Source organism: Fukomys damarensis, unplaced genomic scaffold (genome assembly GCF_012274545.1).
Source record: "Fukomys damarensis isolate Sample0158 unplaced genomic scaffold, DMR_v1.0_HiC HiC_scaffold_12, whole genome shotgun sequence".
Taxonomy (NCBI): domain Eukaryota; kingdom Metazoa; phylum Chordata; class Mammalia; order Rodentia; family Bathyergidae; genus Fukomys; species Fukomys damarensis.
The window spans coordinates 10,041,752-10,061,371 of record NW_022900924.1 but is presented as its reverse complement, the minus strand read 5'-3'; the positions used below and the strand labels follow the sequence as shown (position 1 = coordinate 10,061,371).

Sequence of the window (19,620 nt, the reverse complement as noted above, 5' to 3'; positions counted from 1 at the left end):
ATTAATATTCTCCATCATGGCATCTCAAATAGACACGGGAGTTGAATGGCTGTAAGGAAGCAGAGAACATTAAATATAAGAGTGCTTAGCAGTGAGATAGCACTTTTGCCTGAAACCCTTCGTGGGTGTTAACTAATCAATTTGCCGACACCTTGGAAAAACAGGAAATGAGTTTGTATTTTCTATTAATTGCTGCAAAAGTGAGATGTGCTTTTTAAACTTCTTAATTCTTCAAGAAGTTGTTGTTCACTTGTATACAGCTTTATTAAAATCATGAAGACATTTTTTGGAGTGAAGACATTTCATTTCTGCTTTTGTAAAATCCAAGTTTTTTGTAATAGAGTTGTCCTTTGATCTTCCATTTTTCTCAGAAAACAACTAAGTCAGTATAAAATCTTACTGGTTTCATTTCCACAAAGCCAGTTTACTTGGCTTAACATTGTCCAGAAGGAGCAAGCTACTCCAGGAGAAACTGGAAAACAGAAGAGATGCTAGTTCACAACACTAAGCAGTGTACCATTGCCCATGAAGGGTTACCAGTAGGTAAATCATTTGACCCATGCTTTGGAAAAGTTGAGACAGAGGCCAGATTGCTTATGCACATTGCTCCTGTTCACCCAGTGAACCAGCAGCAGTTAGAAACAGATTCCAGGGATAGAGTATCCCAGTTCCATTATTTTTCCTTATATCAGTGGTTCTTATTTCTTGTCCATCAAGACACATGCACAAAATGCTTCTGTAAGGTCGGTTTGCCCAGAGTGCTTGCAGCAACTACACCTTTTCTCCCCACACTGGAGAAAACATAATGAGTGAGCATCTTGAATTTCTCTTGGGGATTTTTTTGTTGTTGTTAAGTAGAAGATTTACTTCATTACTTTTATCAGTAAAAACAAATGCTTGCACCTTATCTCACATGATCATGACTAACACCAATATGTTCATAGTAAAAGATTTGTATAAATATAATACATTTTTTTATATTTTAAATTGTATATGGACATTGTCCAGAGTCTTTTAGTATATTTGAATTCGTAAACCAAGAAAGAAAACAGCAGCTTTTCTCTTCCTACCTGTTTGTATACAATGTAGATTTTTCTGTTGTTGATTTTGTTTAAATCAATTTTGCCCACTGATTGTTGTGAGTTTTCTAAATACACTGGAGAGGTCACAGGAAAGTTGAATTGGCCTTTCTGTTAAGGAGTCTACATACTAATATTAGGGATAAGGCTTATTTTGGAGAAATAATTGGCTGTATTGGGAAAGTTATTTGACCTTCTCAGAGTTTAGTTTTACTCGTCTAAGTAGTGTATTGATAATGCCTGTCAAGTCAGACTCAGTGATGCATGCTCATAATCCCAGCTATTCAGGAGGCTGAGGCAGGAGGATCACAAGTTTTGAGGCCAGCTTACACAGTTTAGCAAGATACTGTCTCAAAAACAAAACGGAAAAAAGGCACCTATCTAACAGGTATTACATGAATATGTAATGAAATAAATGACAGCCATGAGTACCTGGCTCAGGGTAGGTACTGAGGAAATGTTCATTCAGAGAACCATGTAAAATACTCTTAGATGTTGAAATTATGTGAAGAGCATTTTTTAAAATATAAATTGAGAGAAGTAAGAGCTAAGAGCTGGAATTTATTAGCAAAAATCTCATGGAAAAGATGTAGGATTTAAAGGAAAGAGGCTCAAACTTAGTTACTGTCAATAGTATATGGATGAGGAATAGATAGAATCTGATTTTGAGAAAGCACTTGACAACCTTCCTCTTCACCAGTTTAATAGTATCCCCATACACTATCTCTGTTGCCTCCCCAGTGACTTCACAGAAAAGAATTCTGTACCTACTGATAAAATCCTATGGGACTAATCCTTTCAGGCATTAGTACTGTTTCCATGGCAACCATCAGATGGCGCATAATCTGCAAGAGGCAGAATGTGAAAAGTATTTTCATCAATAAATGCCCAGTTGGGCCAGGGGTTTGGCTCAAGTGGTTCCGCTGCCTGCCTCGCAAGCACAAGGATCCGAGTTCTATCTCCGATACAAAAAAAAGCCCAATTTCACTGGTAGACTGTCCCACTGGGAGATTACCAGGCTGCTTAAGTGCTGTATCCAAAATATAAACCCTGCTTTTCCATATTTTCATGTTTGAACGTTTAGTAGGAAATACTTTTTAGAAAAATAGCTTTCCAAGGAAAAAAGAAAAATAGCTTGCCACAGAATTTTTTTTTCTGTAAAGGGAAACAGCACTATATTTGAATTCTGTTTGAATAGTTTGTGCAAAATGGACTTAACACGTATGTCTAATAAGAAAAATACGTTTGATACGTAACTTGTAGTTTTTGTAGCTTGAGTAATTAGAGGCAAAGGTAATGATAAATTGGAATGATTAATCTTCAGTCCATTTTACTCAAACTATGAGGAAGATTTAAAGATAAAAATTCTTAATCTTCCAAAAAAATTTCCTGCTAAAAAACCAATCTTTTTGTTTTGTTTTTTTTGTTTTTGTTTTTGTTTTTGTTTTTGATTTGAGACGAGGTCTTGCTATGTAGTTCAGGCTGGCCTTGAACTCACTATGTAGCCCAGGCTGGCCTTGAACTCATGGCAATCCTGCCTCTGCCTCCTGAGTGCTAAGATTACAAGCGTGCACCACCATACTCAGCTCTGATTCTCATTCTTTGTCATGGGAGTTTTATACAATTTGTTTTGTTCCTTGTTGTAGACAACTATAATTGAAAATGAGTTCATAGGGAGGTGTGGTGGTACACACCTATGGTCCCAGCACTCAAGAGGCTGAGGCAGGAAGATTGCCATGAGTGTGAGGCCAGCTGGGCTTCATAGTGATTTTAAGGCCAGCCTGAACTACACAGCAAGACCGTTTCTCAAAAAACAGAGTTCATATTTGTGTATACCCATTTTCCCTGTGTTTCACAAATTTGTCTACTCTGGACTGGCATAGGTCTGAGTGCTGAGAATAGGAAGCAAATAAGTCCCTGGTCTTTGAAATTTACATCAAAGACAGAGAGGCAATAACTCAACAAAAAAACTATATATTAGATACAATAAGTGGTAAAGAGAAAAACAAAGGGAATAGAAGTCAACACAGGTAGGGATGTGGTAGATGTCTTCATTCATTTTGTTGCTATAACAAAATATTTTAGACTAGATAATTTAAAAAGAATCGAAAGTTATTTGTCTGTCAATCCTAGAGGCTGGAAAGACTAAGAGCGTGATGTCGGCATCTGCTTAGCATCTGGCAAGAGCCTTCTTGCTGCACCATGACATGGCAAAAGTTTCATATAGGAAGACAGAACAACCATGCTAACTCAGGTCTCTCTTCCTCTTACAAGACTACTGCTGTAATGCCATCAGGAGCTCCACCCTCATGACTTCATCTAATCCTAATTATAATTATAATTAATCCTAATTATATCCCAAAGATCTCACCTCCAGATGCCATCAGCATATGAATTTGAGGATAAAGGTTCCAACACATGAACTGAGGGGGAAACACTCATGGCACAACAGTGAATAATGGAAGCCTTTCTGTTAAGATGACATTTGACGGAAGCCCTGGGTAAAGTGATGGGACAGGTCTTGTGACTATGAAGGAAAGAATGTATAGTACCAAGCAGAAGGCAGCAGATGCACAGGTCCTGCTCCACAGGGCTGAGGCTACCAAACAGGCCAGTATGAGTAGAACAGAGAAAATTCGATCGATAGATCACAGATGAGGTTAGGGCAGGAAAAGAATCTTGTTAAATGTTATATGCCACGATAAGGGCTTTATTATATTTTATTCTGAGATATAAAGCTGCTAGAGGGTTTTGAGCAGTGACATGGCATGGCTTGGGTTGTGGCATGAAGAATAGGCTGTGGGAGGGCAAGGATGGAAATGGGACCACAACTAAGTGATTGTACAGTTAGTAGCCTAGGTTGGCAGTGATGCTGGCTGGAACTGGGGTGGGAGAGTCAAGGCAAGAAGTGGTAGTGTTACCGGGGCCCTGGGGTTCCATGGGCTCCTTCTAGAGATTCTTTCTAGGTTCTTGTTGTCCTGAACAAAAAGATGTACACGAATACACAAAAGGTAGTGAGGTTTTTACATTTAATAAAGGTAGGAAAATAAGTACAGTGGACTCTCAAGTTACAACCATCCTCACATACAAACAACTTGAGTTAATTAGGCTGATGGGAGATTCATCTGCCTCTTGTTATCTATAGTGTATACCCAGGTAAACATGCACGTATCAGCCACAACCAACTTAAGTTACAACCACCCTCAGGAACCAATTGATTCAAAAGTCATGACTCCACTTGTATGCTCGGCAGAGTAAGTCAAGCTAATTAAAGGTAGGAAAAATAGAACTCTGCAGGGTGAGAGCAGGCCACTGAAAGAGCTTGTAGTGGCTCTAAGGTTAATGGCCACGTCTTGCATATCTCTTACTTCTCGGACTGATAATGGAACTAGGCCATCCTATCAAAAACCTGCTTGATTTTGTGCCAGAGGAACTGAGGATAGCATTTTCCCAGGTGCAAGGCTTGGAACTGTTTTTCTGTTTTTGATAGGTCATGCCTACTTGCCCTCTTCTCCTACCTCAGTAGGATGCTAGATATATATTTTACTCAGTAAATACTCATAGAGTCATTACTATATGCCAGACACTATTTTAATAGTTTTATAAATATCAGCTCCTTTCATTCGCATAACACTCACCTGAGGTAAATTTCAAAGGTCAAGTCCACAAGATTTGTAGATGGTTTGGGTAATGGGGTATGAGGGGAAAGAAGGAATGAAGGATAATTTCTTTTTGGGGTCTAAAACTCTTAAGAATGACATGACCCTCTGCCAAGAAGGGAAGGCTCAAAATCGGCATGTTAAGTAGAAGCCCTGGAATCAGGAGTTCAGGTTTTGGACTTGTTGAGTTTGTGGTGCATGTTAGCTGTCCAAGTGGATGTGTCAGATAGGCACTTGTATACAGAAACTTGAAGTCAGAGGAGACTCAGCTGGAGATAAATTACAGAAGAGATCTCACCATTCAGGACAAATTGCCAGCTCAATGCCTAATTTTGCACCTAACCAGAAGTGAACATGAGGACAGTCTTTTCCCTTGGGCTATAGTCAGGTAGTAGCATTATCATTGGTTTGGAATCAGACCTGTATTTGAATCTGCTTCCATCATTTGCTCGTTAAGTGGTCTCATTTATGTGTCTTACTTTAGCTTTAGTTTCTTTGTTTATAAAATAGGTTAACAGTACTTACCATATAGTATTATTGCGGTAACATGAAATACCATGTCCTAAACATAGAAAGTACCTAATAAATATTTGTTTCATTTTGTTCAGGTTTAAGTTTAGTTTATTGGCATTTATCCCAAACTAACTGAATTTGAGCTTTTCTTCTAATATGAAAGAAGGCTGGATTACAGCCTATTCTATATGTACTTTCTTGGAGGGAGGGAGGACTTCTTAATGACAGACTCCAAAAAAGGATTTTAAACCAAATGAGGTGGCATGTACATGTAGTGCCATCCACTTGGCAAGCTAAGACAAATGAATTGCTTGGGTCCAGGAGTTCAGGGACAGCTGGAGTAATATAGAAAGACCCTGTCTAGAAAATATATAAGGATGGGGGGCCGGGATTTAGCTCAGCAGTTCGGTGGCCTGCCTTGCAAGCGCAAGGACCCGAGTTCAATCCCTGGTACCAAAAAAATATGTGTGTGTGTGTGTGTGTGTGTGTGTGTGTGTATGGATGGGATATGACTTAGTGGTAGAGTGTGTGATGCCTTTGTTTAATCTCCAGCACTGAAAAAAATATGTGAAATGATAAAGAGCTTATAAAAAGAAAGACTTTAGTGAGATTTTTACAGAATACAGGGAAAGAAGTAGTGCATTCTGGATATTAAAAGATACCCACATGCAAAAGCAGGGTGAAGGTATAAATAAAAGCAGCAAATTCATGGATCAGTCAGAGGTAATTTACATCAAAGTTTGAGTAAATCTGTTTGAACCAGGGTGATGAAATAGTACCCTTTACTAAGGATGGGCCATTTAGGTCAAAGGGAATTATCTTATTAATCCCCTTGCTAAAGAGGCATTTCTGAGGTTTAACTTAATCCTATTTCTATTTTCTGTAGTCATAGCTGGACTGTCATAGAACACACTCCTCTTAGGTGCTCATAGTTTATCATGTAGTAAACCATCACCTAGTACAGTGATGGTGAAACTTACAGAGCTTTCAGTGATCAAACAGCCCACTGTGGCGCATTTGCCACCACTAATGTGTACCATGTACTTTTATTAGAGAAACAAAGATCAATTTGAGATACACTTCCTGCTCTTACCACCTTCACAGTCTAAGAGAGTAAATGGACATGAAAACAAATAAATGAAAAAGAACATGTGGTATGTGCAAGTCTGCAGATAATATTGTAACTTTACCTTTGGAGATTATAAAGACAATATAGAGGTTACCTCTGAACTGGGCTTTTAAGGTTAAGAACTTAAAGGGTGAAAAATTGGAGGAAAGATATCCCAAAAGGCAGCATACCGTGAGCACATCATGGAACATGGCAGTTTGGAGAAAAAGCCATAATTTGTTTAGTAGTCTTGGATTTATGGTGATGAGAAGAACAAAATGACCAAAAATTTTGAACACAGTCTTTCTCTAACTCTTCAACTCAAAACAAGAATATTCTAACTTCCTAATTACCTTTTTTGGATCTACGTAAGACCCCTAGTGAGCCATATGACCAAAAAGAAAAAAAAAAAAAACATTAAAAATAGTAGAATTTTCTTTCCTTACTGAGATTAGACAGAATGCTAGTCTTCTATTGACAGCTTCCCAAGTGTTTACCCCATCCTATTCCTATCATTGTCCTAGATCAAAGTTTGCTAAGTAAAATGTTAGCCAGTGTGTAACCTTTCCCCAGCTTTCCTTCTTATTATGAAAAGATTCTCATTTCTCTTCCAAACATAGCCATGCAGTCTCCTTTTGAGAGCATAAACAGTTCGTATTTTAGTAAATCCATGGTATTCAGAGTATTTTCAACCCTAAGGGAACATGAAAGCCTGTTTGTGGACATATTCTTGAGGACTTTGCAGTGCACTTATTCTTTCCTTTACTCTCAAGATATTTCAGTGTTTCGCTGTTATTACTGTAGTACCACTCATGGGTGAAGAGTGCCTAGATTCCTCACAAGTCTTCTCAGTTAGAGCTGTCACTGTGCCCATCCTTCATCAGTTGCTTTGCCATATTTTCTTAAACTCTTTCTCCAGGCTCTTTTTTAAGATCTACCTTCATTTACATTTAATCTCTTAAACTTGTCTGTGGCTTCTAATGATGAAGATGGAGATAACAACAGCAATGGCATCAGCTAACAACACTTCCTGTGTACCAGATAGTGTTCTAAGCACTTTATATTACTATTTGCCATACACTAGGAAGTTGGTGCTACTGTATCCTCCTAGGTACTGTGTCCTCATAAGTAGACTAAGGCACAGAAAGGCATGCGAGTTTCCTGAGGACACACAGTATAATAACTGGTAGAGAAGATCTTGAGTTTGGAGGACACTTTTCCCACAAGAACAATGTGTTACTCATTTCTCTGTCTCCAGTTCACAGTATAGTGAGTAAGCATTCCATTCATGCTGAAATTAGTACAAAAGCCAGGCCATGAAGTTAACACAGCATTATGTCATTTGGGTTTTTTAAAAAAATGAATCAAAGGCTCTTATTGTGAATATAGTGTTTGGGAATATCTGGGGGCTACTTTATTGAAAGTCCTTATTTTAAAAATAAAATTTAGCTGGGCGTGGTGGAGCACGCCTGTAATCCCAGCACTGGGAGGCTGAGGCAGGAGGATCGCTGTGAGTTTGAGACCAGCCTGGGCTACATATTGAGTTCCAGGTCAGTCTCAACTACATAGTTGAGACCCTGTCTCAAAAAACAACAACAAAAAAAATTTTTTTTAAATCTATTCTCTCTGAGTTCTGAAATGTTTTTATGAACTAGCAGTTGGGATCTGACACTGAATAATGACCCTCTTTCAGAAGCAAAAGCAGATTGGCATTTGTTCTTTTTCTTTTTCAGTTAAAGCTCATGGAGTGCTGGCCTTTGATGGTTGAGGGATTATGGTTAGTGAGAGTGATTCACAGGATGGTAACAAAATGGTTATTGTGCTCTAATTTGAAGTTAGCTCAAATAAAACAAAATTAGACATAGCCCATGTCTACAGGGCGTATACCTTTTAAATGTCAGTGTCTTTTATACATCCTGCTGTAAACAAGACTGTCAGTACACATCAGTTTTGTCAGCCATTGCCTCGCATGAGCTGTAAACATTCTTAGTGGCATCAGACTTTCCTCATGCTAAGGGAACTTTTTGATGTCCCTAAAAATCATCCAGTGTGTGGTTTTGTTTTTGACAAATAAAAGAGAATAAAATAGAAACTGAAATGGGAAAAAGCTAACTACCTCTGTGTTCTTGGGCAGGATCCTGATCCTCGCTCATTCACTCCATATCCTAACAGGCCGAACTTTGTTGACCATACTTCACTTTTATCACCTGCAAAATTACAGGTTGGAACCAGATGGTCTCCCAAGGTTTCAACCTGAATTGTGTATTTTCCTTTGAAGAAATGTCCGTATTCTATTCAAAGTTTTTACTTATCATAAATAATAATATCTATGGTGGGTGTGATTTACACACCTGTAATTGTAGCACTCAGAAGGCTGAAGCAGGAGGATTGCCACAAAGCTTGAGGCCAACCTGGGTTATTTAGTAATGGGCCAGGGGTTTAGCTCAGAGGTTCTGCCACCTGCCTCACAAGTGCAAGGTCCCAAGTTCAATCCCCAGCACCAAAAAAAAACATAGTTCAAGGGCATCCTGAATCACAGAGACCCTGTCTCAAAAAATAAATATCTGTAATGGCTTAGACATTTAGCCTATGCTAAAAATTTGATATACATTATTTCATTTTAATGCTGGTATAGCTGGAAAGGTAGCTTTCTTAATCACTGCCTTTCTCAGGAAAACTAGATATAGTTTAATTTCTTAAGGTCATACAGCTATGTACTTTGTTTATTCTCTTAATACAACTGCCATATTTTATCATGAGTTATTTATGTACTTCTACACCTGCCAGGTTATACAAATACTATATTATTCCATGCTCTACATTGACTGTTTCATGAGTGTTCACCTCAACTCCAGCGTCTTAAAGATGAAGACACCTTTTTTTAACCTCTCACAAGGACACAAAACTACATTCTCTTTGTTTGAGATAAGGGTCTCACTGTGTACATTTTCAAAAAGGAAAGGTTTGGGGGTTTTTTGTTTGTTTGTGTTTTTGGTACTCAGTATCGAACTCAGGACCTTGCACTTATAAGAAGGCAGGCGGTGGCACCACTGAGCCAAATCCCCAGCCCAAAATTGAAAGTTTTTGAAGCATGTGGCCCCCAGTCTTTCTAAGCTTCACTTTTCTAAAGTTTATTCTAATTATTGGAGCATTCTCCCCAGCCTTATTATACATAAATTCCTGGTCTACATTTGATGTTAACAAAAAAATATTTTTTAGCCTTTCTCCCTAGGTTCATGTGTTAAGAATTTCCTTTTTTTTAAAACATAGGGTCTCACTGTGTAGCTTAGGCTGGCCTTGAGCTCATACCAGTTCTCCTGCCTCATCCTACTGGGATTATAGGCATGCACCACAATGCCCTGAATAAATTTACCTATTTTTAAAAAGTGGAAATGACTTCATTTTTCCAAATTAAAATAGCAAAACCTCTAGCCAAAAGCATGCTTAAATGAATCGATTGTGTCATGGAAAAATTTTTGCATGAAAGAAGAGATAATACATACTTAATGTAGAATATTCAAACTTACAAAACTATTTTAACTTTTTTTGAAAGAAAATATTTATTGGTATATTTTAGATGTACATAACTTTCACCATATGGAATTTAGTGTTTCTGTTTTAATATTTAGATCTTTGATCTATTTTGCTTTGAATTTAGTGCATGATGAAAGATATGGGTCTAGTTTTAATCTTCAACATATGGAAAGCCTGTTTTTTAAGCACTATTAAAGAGGCTTTCTTCCAGTGAAGCTGTTTGGCTTCTTTGTCAAAGATAAAGTGGCTGATAGTCTCTTCCATGTAAAGGTCTTTTACTTTCTTCATTAGATTGATTCCTAGGTATTTATTTTTTGGGGATGCTATTGTGAAAGGTGTTATTTCCCTAATTTCTCTCAGTGACTTTGTTATTCCTGTGCAGGAAAGCTCTTGATTTTTGAGTGTTGACTTTGTATCCCTCTACGCTACTGAATTTGGTTATTAAATCTAGAAGTAATTTGGTGGAGTTTTTGGGGTGTTCTATGTAGAATATCATGTCATATGCAAATAATAATAGTTTAACTTCTTCCTTTCCTATCTTTATTCCTTTTATTTCTTTCTCTTATCTAATTGCTCTGGCTAATGTTTCCAGAACCATGCTGAATAGGAGTGGTGATAGTGGACATCCTTATCTTGTTCTGATTTTAGAGTGAAAGCTTTCCGATTTTGACATATTAGTATTATGTTGGCTCTTGGTTTGTCGTAGATGGCTTTTCTATAGGGTTTTTATCATGAGTGGGCATTGGACTTTGTCACATGCTTTTTCTGCATCTGATGAGATGATCATGTGATATTTGTCTTTGGCTCTGTTAATATGTTATATTACATTTTTGAGTTGCCTATTTTGAACCATCCCTGCATTCCTGGGTGCATCCCTGGGATGAATCCTACTTGGTCATGATGTATAATCTATTTGATGATTTGCTGCATTCTGTTTGCCATTGTCTTATTGAGGATTTTTTAATCTGTGTTCATTAGGGAGACTGGCCTGTAGTTTTCTTTTTTTGGTTAGATCCTTCTCTGGTTTTGGTATCAAGGTAATACTTGCTTCCATGAATGATTTTTGGAGTATTGCTTCCCTTTCTATTTCATTAAAGAGTGGAAAAAAGCCGGCATTAGATCTTCTCTAATTTTCTTGTGGAATCAGCAGTGAAACCATCAGTACCTAAGCTTTTCTTTGTTGGTAAACATTTTATTATGTTTTCAATTTCTTTGATACTGGGTTATTTAGAATTGTACTATCTACTTGGATTCAGCTTTGGTAATTCATATGTATCTAGCAATATGTCCATTTCTTCTGTATTTTCCATCTTATTAGAATACAAATTCTCAAAGTAGGTATTGATGATCTTCAGGATCTCTGCAGGATCTGTTGTGATTTCACCCTTTTCATTCCTAATTGCGTGGATTTAAGTCTTTCCTTTTTTGGGTAAGGTTGGCTAAGGGTTTATCAATTTTTTTAATCTTTCAAAGTGCTGACTCTTTGATTCATTGATTCTTTGTATTTTCTTATTCTCCATTGTATTAATTTTTGCTCTGATCTTTATAATTTCCTCCCTCATACAAGCTTTGAGCTTGACTTGCTGTTCTTTTTCTGGAAGCTTGAGGTTCAACATTAGGTTGCTTATTTGAACCCATTTTGTTTGCGTGATAGGAAAATTCACTGCTATCAGTTTCCCTCATAGCACTATTTTTGTTGTGTCCCATAAGTTCTAGTATGTTGTATAGGCGTTATTTAATTGTAGAAACTCTGATTTCTTCTTTAATTTCATCTGTGACCCGTTGGTTGTTTAGGAGAGTGTTATTTAATTTTCATGTATTTATGAAGTTCTTGTGTTTTGATTTCCAATTTCATTGCACTATAGTCTTATAATATGTATGGGATAATTTCAATTCCTTTACATTTACTTAAGCATGTTCTGTGAGCTAGTATATGGTCTGTTTTGGAAAACTTCCCATGTTCAGCTAAGAATAATGTGTATTCTGATGTGGAGTGGAACTCACTAGATAGCCCAGGTTGATATGAAACTCACAGTGACCCTGCTGCCTCCCAAGTTCTGGCATTACAGGTGTGCACCATCATGCCCAGCTAATATATGCATTTTTTAATACATATATTATGAGTTTATTGGTACAGCCTAGGTATACAATACGGTTACATTCATTCCTGGGATCCTGTACCTTCACATGACAGGTCTTGGTTCTCATTTTTTTCCCCTTAATATATGTATTTTTGAAGGCAAGTTTTTTAGGTAGTGTTCAGATACTTAGACATGAATAAAAACTTTCTAGAAAGAATTCTGATAGTGACTGCCTCTCAAGAATGGTGCTAGCCTGGCATGGTGGCGCACGCCTATAATCCCAGCACTTGGGAGGCTGAGGCAGGAGGATCCCTGTGAGTTTGAGACCAGCCTGAGCTACATAATGAGCTCCAGGTCAGTCTCAACTACATAGTGAGACCCTGTCTCAAAAAAGAGAGTGGTGCTAATGACTAAGGTATATAGGGGCTAATTTTCATTTTAATTCTTTAGTTCTCCTTAATTGTTTATTCTGAACAGTTGGTACTTTTATTAAAGAAAAAAAATTTAAGGGCCTGCAATTTAGCTCAGTGGTTCCACCACTGGGTATGTGCTTCCTGATACTTTGATCAGAAAGCATTTGTAACACATACCCGTAATGAATTCTGAGTACCTCTGAATGTTTTCTTGACCTGTGTCAAGGGGGTGATGCCAGGAGTAACCTTAACTACCTAAGTTACTCCATGCTTGCCAGTCTGAATGTTTGACCAGTTGTTTTTTCTTTTTTAAAAAGCAAAAGAAGCAGGTATTATCTGCTTGTAGACATCATCTACACATTTCCAAGTCAGTTAAATTCAGTACCGGCAGCAAAACTAGCATAGGAGAAGGAGTATTACCAGCGGACCCTCCGTTCCATTAGAAGAGATTTCAAGGATCTGAAATAAAATTACTTATTGTTAAAGAGGAAGCTGAAATGTGGTGTCACATACCTGTAATACCGGCACACTGGTAGGGTAAGGCAGGAAGATCACAAAAATGAGCCCAGCCTGAGGAACTCGGTGCCTTAGGGAGGCGCTGTCTCAAAATAAGAAATAAAGTGGGTGGGGGGGCTGAAAATTTAGCTCAGTGCAGAGGCCCTGGGTCCAAGCCCCAGTACTGCCCAGGGAAGGGGGGAAAGGGGCTTGCTAAATAGGATTTATGTACAGTTTGTTCAGTGGTTAGAAATGGAAATAACAAAAACTATTTCAAAGTTCAAGAAGACAGTGTTACAGTCCTTTTATGAGGGTAAGAAGCCCAGAGTTTACCATCCTGGTCCTGTTGCTGAGATCTCAGGTGGGTTCTCCACTTTCCTGAGCATATCCTCTCATCAGTAAATTGGAGGTGAAGTGGAGGTAATGCACTGAAAGTTCACGGCACATAGTAAACACTCAGTGAATATTACTAATGCTTTTTTAGGCGATAATGACTGGCTAGTATGTTACACTGGGAAATCTAAAGAAGCTAGTGGTATCTGATAATTAAATTTGGAATGTAAAAGATGATTTGATTTAATTTTGTGTTTTGTTATTGTTTAAAAAATAAAACTGTAGAGTAAGACTTATATATGACTATCTAGTAAGACAACGTTTGTTGAATCTGCGGAACCAAAAACCAAAGATGGACAATAGTTTTTTTGTTGTTGTTTTTTGTTTTTTAATTAATAAGTTTTATCCCATTCCCCCCTTAGCACCTCCCCTCGCTATGTACAAAAACTTTGTTTCTATTTTTCTTCTATTTTCACTTTTTTTTCTAAAAATAGATAATTGTTTACAGAGTACTTGACAATAAAAAGAACTACTGGAGCTTATAACCATTATAGAGAGAGCCTCATTGAACAGCTAGCCAACCATTTCAATATTATCACCATCCCACCTCCTCCAAAAGCTGTTCCTAACCATTCCAGTACATGGTGATCTCTCCCACGAACCTACCTGTAAAGCTTAATGACCACGTGCTGCCTCAAAAAAGTTCACTAAGGCAGTTCTTTAATTCTCTAGGTCTCTCCAGTCTGCAGGATGGCATGCAGGCCTCTCTGCAGCAGGCTAATCTGGGCCCACAGGAAGAACCTAAAGTTTAAGCGACTTCTAGAGAGCCTTCCTTCTGAGGTTGTCTTCCCTGTGACAAGGAAGATTAAATGGAGTGGGTGGGAAAGGAGCCACTGAGCCAGAAATGTACTTGAGGAACAGTTGGCCAAAATCTTAACAGACATGATGGAATTTCAAATACTGCCCATGTTGAGTGGAAGTGAGAAATGCAGATAAAGATGATTTGAGCGCAAAGACCCGAATTCAATCCCCGGTACCCAAAAAAAAAAAAAAGATTTGCCTGAGACCAACTTATTAGGAAATTGAGGGGAGAAGAATTACTATAGCAGGAGGGATCTCTGTCATACTCCTTCATATAAAATACCAAGACTTTCTCTCAATTTAGTAAATACTTGCTGAGCTTCTGCTGTATGCACAATAATAATAACTAGCTGGTCATGGTGGCGCAAACCTGTAATCCCAGCACTCAGGAAGCTGAAAGTACTAGGATGGAGGTGAGTTTGAGACCAGCCTGGGCTACTTAGTAAGTTTAAGACCCGCCTGAACTACATAGTGAGACTCCGTCTCAAAACAAACAAATAAAGCAACAGCTAACTTTTTTGCGGGGGGGTACCGGGGATCTAACTTGGGACCCTGGGACCTTGCATTTGTGAGGCAGGCAGCTAAACCCCCAGCCCTTTGATAACTAACTTGAGAGAGCTAGGTGTATTTCCTGGACCTGTTACCACACGTTGGTGGCATCAGCCCTAGAGAGAGTAGCTTAAAATGGAAGTTGGGCGGGAATGTGTCCCATTTTGGCTGTAGAGAATAAATAGATCATGGGTAGGAAACCAACATCTCATCCTGAACTCCTTATAGAATGCCAAGTGCAAAGGAGTACTCAAGAAATGAAGGCAGGTATCTTAAGAGACCTTCTTTGCATACCCCTGACTCAACTGTGAAGGTTTCCTCTGTTGCAGGCATCAGAAGTTGAGAGACAACTCTCCATGCAGGTCCATGCCCTCAGAGAAGATTTTCGGGAGAAAAACTCATCAACCAACCAGCACATCATCCGTCTCGAGAGTCTTCAGGCTGAGGTGAGCCTGCCTGCGTGGCAGCACTTGGAGGGGAAGCACTTTTTTTTTTTTTCTTGGATGCACTACTCTGCATCATTGGATAAGGAGCTCTGTGAACCAGGAAATGAGAATCTGCTGTATATAAAAGGGACTAAAATTGCCAAAGAGAGATATTGCTGTGAGAAACTAAATGAGGAACACTTGATTCTTATTTCTCTGGGTAGTCTGTTGTCTGGAAAAATAAAAAATCTCAAAGTTACTCCTGAAGGTGTTAAAATCATGAATGACCTCCATTTTACTGAATATGTTAATCTCTGTAAAAATATGCTTGCCAACCCTACATAAAAGTTCGGGAAAGGCATCTTCCTTTCTACATTCTTCTGTCTCCTTCCTCTTAGGTCCAATTCAGTAAGCACTAGTAGGATATGTTATTCTCACCTCTAAAATAAGACCAACTTAGCGCAGTGGTTCCACCTCCTGCCTCGCAAATGCAAAATCCTGAGTTCAATCCCCGGTACCAAACAAACAAACAAATAAAATAAGACCAGTAGACATTTCACTTCATGGGGCTTCTGTGAAGATTTGGTGGGTTATGACGTGGAAGGTACTTGGTATGATCCTTGCATCATGAGTGCAGAACATGGCAGCCAGGGTCTGTGGCCCTGAGTGAGCTGGGAAACAGCATCCAGTCTTGGGGGAAGTGGGACAAAGAACATATCATCAGCTGAACCAGGCTGAGGGCTTACACCTAATATTCCAAGGGCCCCTCGTCCCCTTGGCTAAGTCAGATTTTGAGGGACAGTCTAGGGACAGAAGAGCCCCTCACTGTGGCTGAGGAATTAGTCATGTGATCAGGCTTGAGAAACCTCAGCTGCTTTCCTGCTTTGTAAGTCACTGAGGATGTTTTTCCTAAAGTCTGTCAATATCTTCTCTTTTCTTCTGCCTCCGCATTTCCTTCCATCCTCTTTTCCCTTGGAATTCCTGCTGCTGTTGAGCAGCAGGTTCTTGAAGTAAGTAAAATTTGTTCCGGTAGGTTTGGCATGCCTGTCTTTGACCATTTGTGTGCATGACTTGTCTTTCCTCTACCTGTTCATTTTTCTAGACCCTCATGAACAAGTTATTCCCGGGAATGTTTGTTGCCAGATTTGGTCACAAGTTTCAGGGTATAGAGGTGGAGTGAGAGTTGATAGCCTAATACCAGTTCCTCACTTTACCCAGGAATAGTGCTGCTTTCAAAGGCCAAGCTCTGAAATTGCTCCTTTCAAATAAATTACTTCATGTAACTCTGAACTTCTAAGTTTGTTAAGGGTCATTTGTATATCATAATCATGTTACCTCACTACTTTACCGAGTGAAACTTGGGAAACAAAGATGATCCATGGGAAAGAGAATTTAAAAGTCAGAGGTTATTTAAATGAAAATGAACTATAGTGAGAATTCCCTTCACCTGGTTAACTCTGGTTAATTCACAAAGGGAGCTTGCTGAGTTTGGTCTCTTACCCAGGTGCACACTTGAGAGATTTCTTTGTTTATCCAGACATGTGATCTCTCTGGCCAAAGGCCACATACCTCATTTCCCCAGGACAGCATCCTATCTGATGAATCAGTAGCCAAGGAAGATCTGTGCCCTCTGGAGTGGAGTTCTAGTGCAGAGTGGGAACGACCAAGAAGCAGAAAGAGGTGGCTCTCAGAGGACCTAGAACAGGCTATTCATTTCAGAGTCTCCCCTGGACAAACTCTGAAGTTGATCCCCAGAACTTATCCAAATAAAAACCTTGGGCATCATTCTCCAGGCTGGACTAGAGACCAGCCATGCAGTGGGATAAGGAATCAGTCCAGCAGGGAACTGATAAATGGAGCTAGGGAACCTGCAGGGCCCCAAAAGTTACCCCCAAATCCAGTACCTTTGGGAAGGCTATCTATAGCCCCTGTGCAAGGCAGTGCTGTAGGTGAAGCATTTCTGGCTTTGGGAGCACTGGCTCAGTTTCTTCCTGCAAACGTGACAGCCTGAGAAAACTATGCATCTTCTCCATTTTCTGACACCAGAGAGAGCAGGCAGACTTTCCAACAAGGAGATGCGTATATCTTGAGAATGGCTAGGGTACTCAGTGTGCAAACAGATCAACCTTTTTAATAAAAGGAGAGAATTCACAAATCTGCTCAAGAAAAGTTGCTCGCTCACTCTCTCTCCCACCTTCCCTCTCTCCCTCCCTCCCTCTCTCTCTCACCTTCCCTCTCTCTCTCTCACCTTCCCCCTCTCCCTCCCTCTCTCTCTCTTCCTTCCCTCTCTCCCTCCCTCCCTCTCTCTCTCACCTTCCCTCTCTCTCTCTCACCTTCCCTCTCTCCCTCCCTCCCTCTCTCTCTCCTTCCTACCTGCTACACCCTGAGCAATTCTCTGCCCTGCTGCCCTGAAACCTTCACAAAATAAACCTTTCCTCCTTTACAAAACAAAAAAAAAGTTGCTCTGAGTAAAGTGAGTTGTTCCCATAGTCCCTGGCCTGCTCCTTCCCAGGGTACACGTTGATACAGGTACTGCTTTGCCTTCTGTACCCTGCTAATTCCTCCATTACCTTGGAGCCCTGGGTGTGAGCTGTACCTGTACCCTTTAGCACCAGAAGGGCCAGCCGTGGGAGGAGGACAGAAGAGGGCCTGAAAGCACAAAAATACAAGGCTCCAGAGGACTGCATGGGCACTTTCTCACGCTCATAACTGGGGAAAAAAGAGTAGCAAGCCAACACCACCTCCCTACCAACCCCCCCAAAAAACCTTGGGGCTGAGGTAACACTGAGGGCAGGCAAGGTGGGGCCGTCTCTGTCTTATCTCTGGAATTTCCAGAGCACTAACCATCCCTTCCTCTGCCTGGCAGTCCACATTCCAGCTTCCCCACAGCTGACTCCTACCTCTTCCCAGACAGCTTCCTAGAAGGGAGTGGTTTTCCCTTCAGCCCAAGATTGCACAGCTCCTCTCTCTGAGATGGGTAGCCCTAAGTCCCTGGGCACAATACTTAGAGATACGTGCCTCCCAATCAGGGACTAAGTGCTCTTCTTACGAGTCAGCTCAGGTGTAACTTCGCACCACCCCTGTGGCCTTTCAGATCAAGATGCTGTCGGATCGGAAACGGGAGCTGGAGCATCGTCTCAGTGCCACCTTAGAGGAAAATGACCTGCTGCAAGGCACTGTGGAAGAGCTGCAGGACCGAGTGCTGATTCTGGAGAGGCAAGGCCATGACAAAGACTTACAGGTACTAGACAGAGATGCTGTCCTGCAGGACTAAAGCCAGACAATAGGAGCACTTAGCCAGAAAGGGAAAGCCTCCACTGGGGTTGGTCAGGAATGGGTGATGCTCAGGTCTCACCATGGACCTGTTACGAATCTCCCAGGGATGTACTGATTTACCCATAGCCAGTGAAACATATCATTACCCACAAATTCCTCCCATGCATTCTGAGCCACTGGTCCTTGAAAAGTTCCACACGGTTTTTTTCTGGGCTATTAACATGGCTGGAACACTGGGGGGTGTCATTCTGGCCACCTGGCATTTATAAAAATCTGCTAGATTTTGGAGGGAACTTGGGGCTCTCTGTTCTCATCTCACAGCAGCACTCTCTGCTGCTGCTTTTCTAGGTGGAGGGGTTTAGTTGGCTGGCATAGAACAGAAACCAGGAAGCTCCCCACTGAACACAGCAAGACATATCCTGCTTTTACCAGTTGCCAGAAAAGACACGGTCTGAGCCCTTTTTCAGCTTAATTAGTCTTTTTGCCTCCATAAAGGAAATTGCTTCATAGTCATATTTGTCCTTTTTGGAACTGCCACCAGGCTTCAACTGAATTCCTAGGCTTACACTTAAGGAGAAACACACCCCCAAACAAAAAGATAATCACTCTCAGCCTTCCCAGAAATAGGGTGTAGCATCTGCTACCAGGGTGCTTTGCTGGGCTGACCTGGGACCAGACACTAAGGGTGTACTGGATCTCTTTCCGCATGGCAGGATGCACTGTACTCCCACAGTGTCATTTGGGTAGAGTTGTTGGCCATGTAACACTCAGGTACCACCATGTGGTTCCCTGGTCCAAGACTAGGCTACAGAGGGCACCACTAGGCTCCTAGGGAAGCCCTAGAGTGTGAGGTGAGGAAACAGTGTCTTAGGCTAATACCATTTGTCACCGACACCATCAGCTAATTTGCCAACTGAGTTGTGCCCCTCTGGGGGACAGCTAGCAGCTTTTCTCCCTCTGTTTTCCTTCTCCAGTTGATAATGTAGTAGGTCCTCGGCAAATGTTGAATAGAAAATGCAGCAGGGTGTAGCTCAGTAATAGAGCACTTGCCTATACATGAGGCCCAGGATTCAAACCTCAGCATCAAGGAAAAAAGTTTAGCCAGGCCTTGTGATATATCACTATAATCCAAGCACTCTGAGAGGCTGAGGCAAGAGGATTGCAAGTTCAAGCCCAGCCTGAGCCAATTAAGTGAGATCCTGTCTCAAGAGTTTGTTTTTTTTAAGGGCTGAGGATGTAACTTACTGCATAGGTTCTGAGTTCAATCTCCAGTCCTAAAAAAAAAAAAATAAAA

The 19,620-nt window shown here is 40.3% G+C and overlaps 1 protein-coding gene across 1 annotated transcript in view; it reads left to right on the top strand.

The window, feature by feature from the left end:
• Bicdl1 (BICD family like cargo adaptor 1) overlaps positions 1–19,620 on the top strand; it is a 92,305-nt gene that overhangs the window by 50,826 nt on the left and 21,859 nt on the right. Inside the window, exons 3-5 of the mRNA XM_019204511.2 lie at positions 14,955–15,071; positions 16,049–16,060; positions 18,145–18,291. Coding sequence (XP_019060056.2) covers positions 14,955–15,071; positions 16,049–16,060; positions 18,145–18,291 — 276 coding nt within the window. The remainder of the gene's footprint in view (positions 1–14,954; positions 15,072–16,048; positions 16,061–18,144; positions 18,292–19,620) is intronic.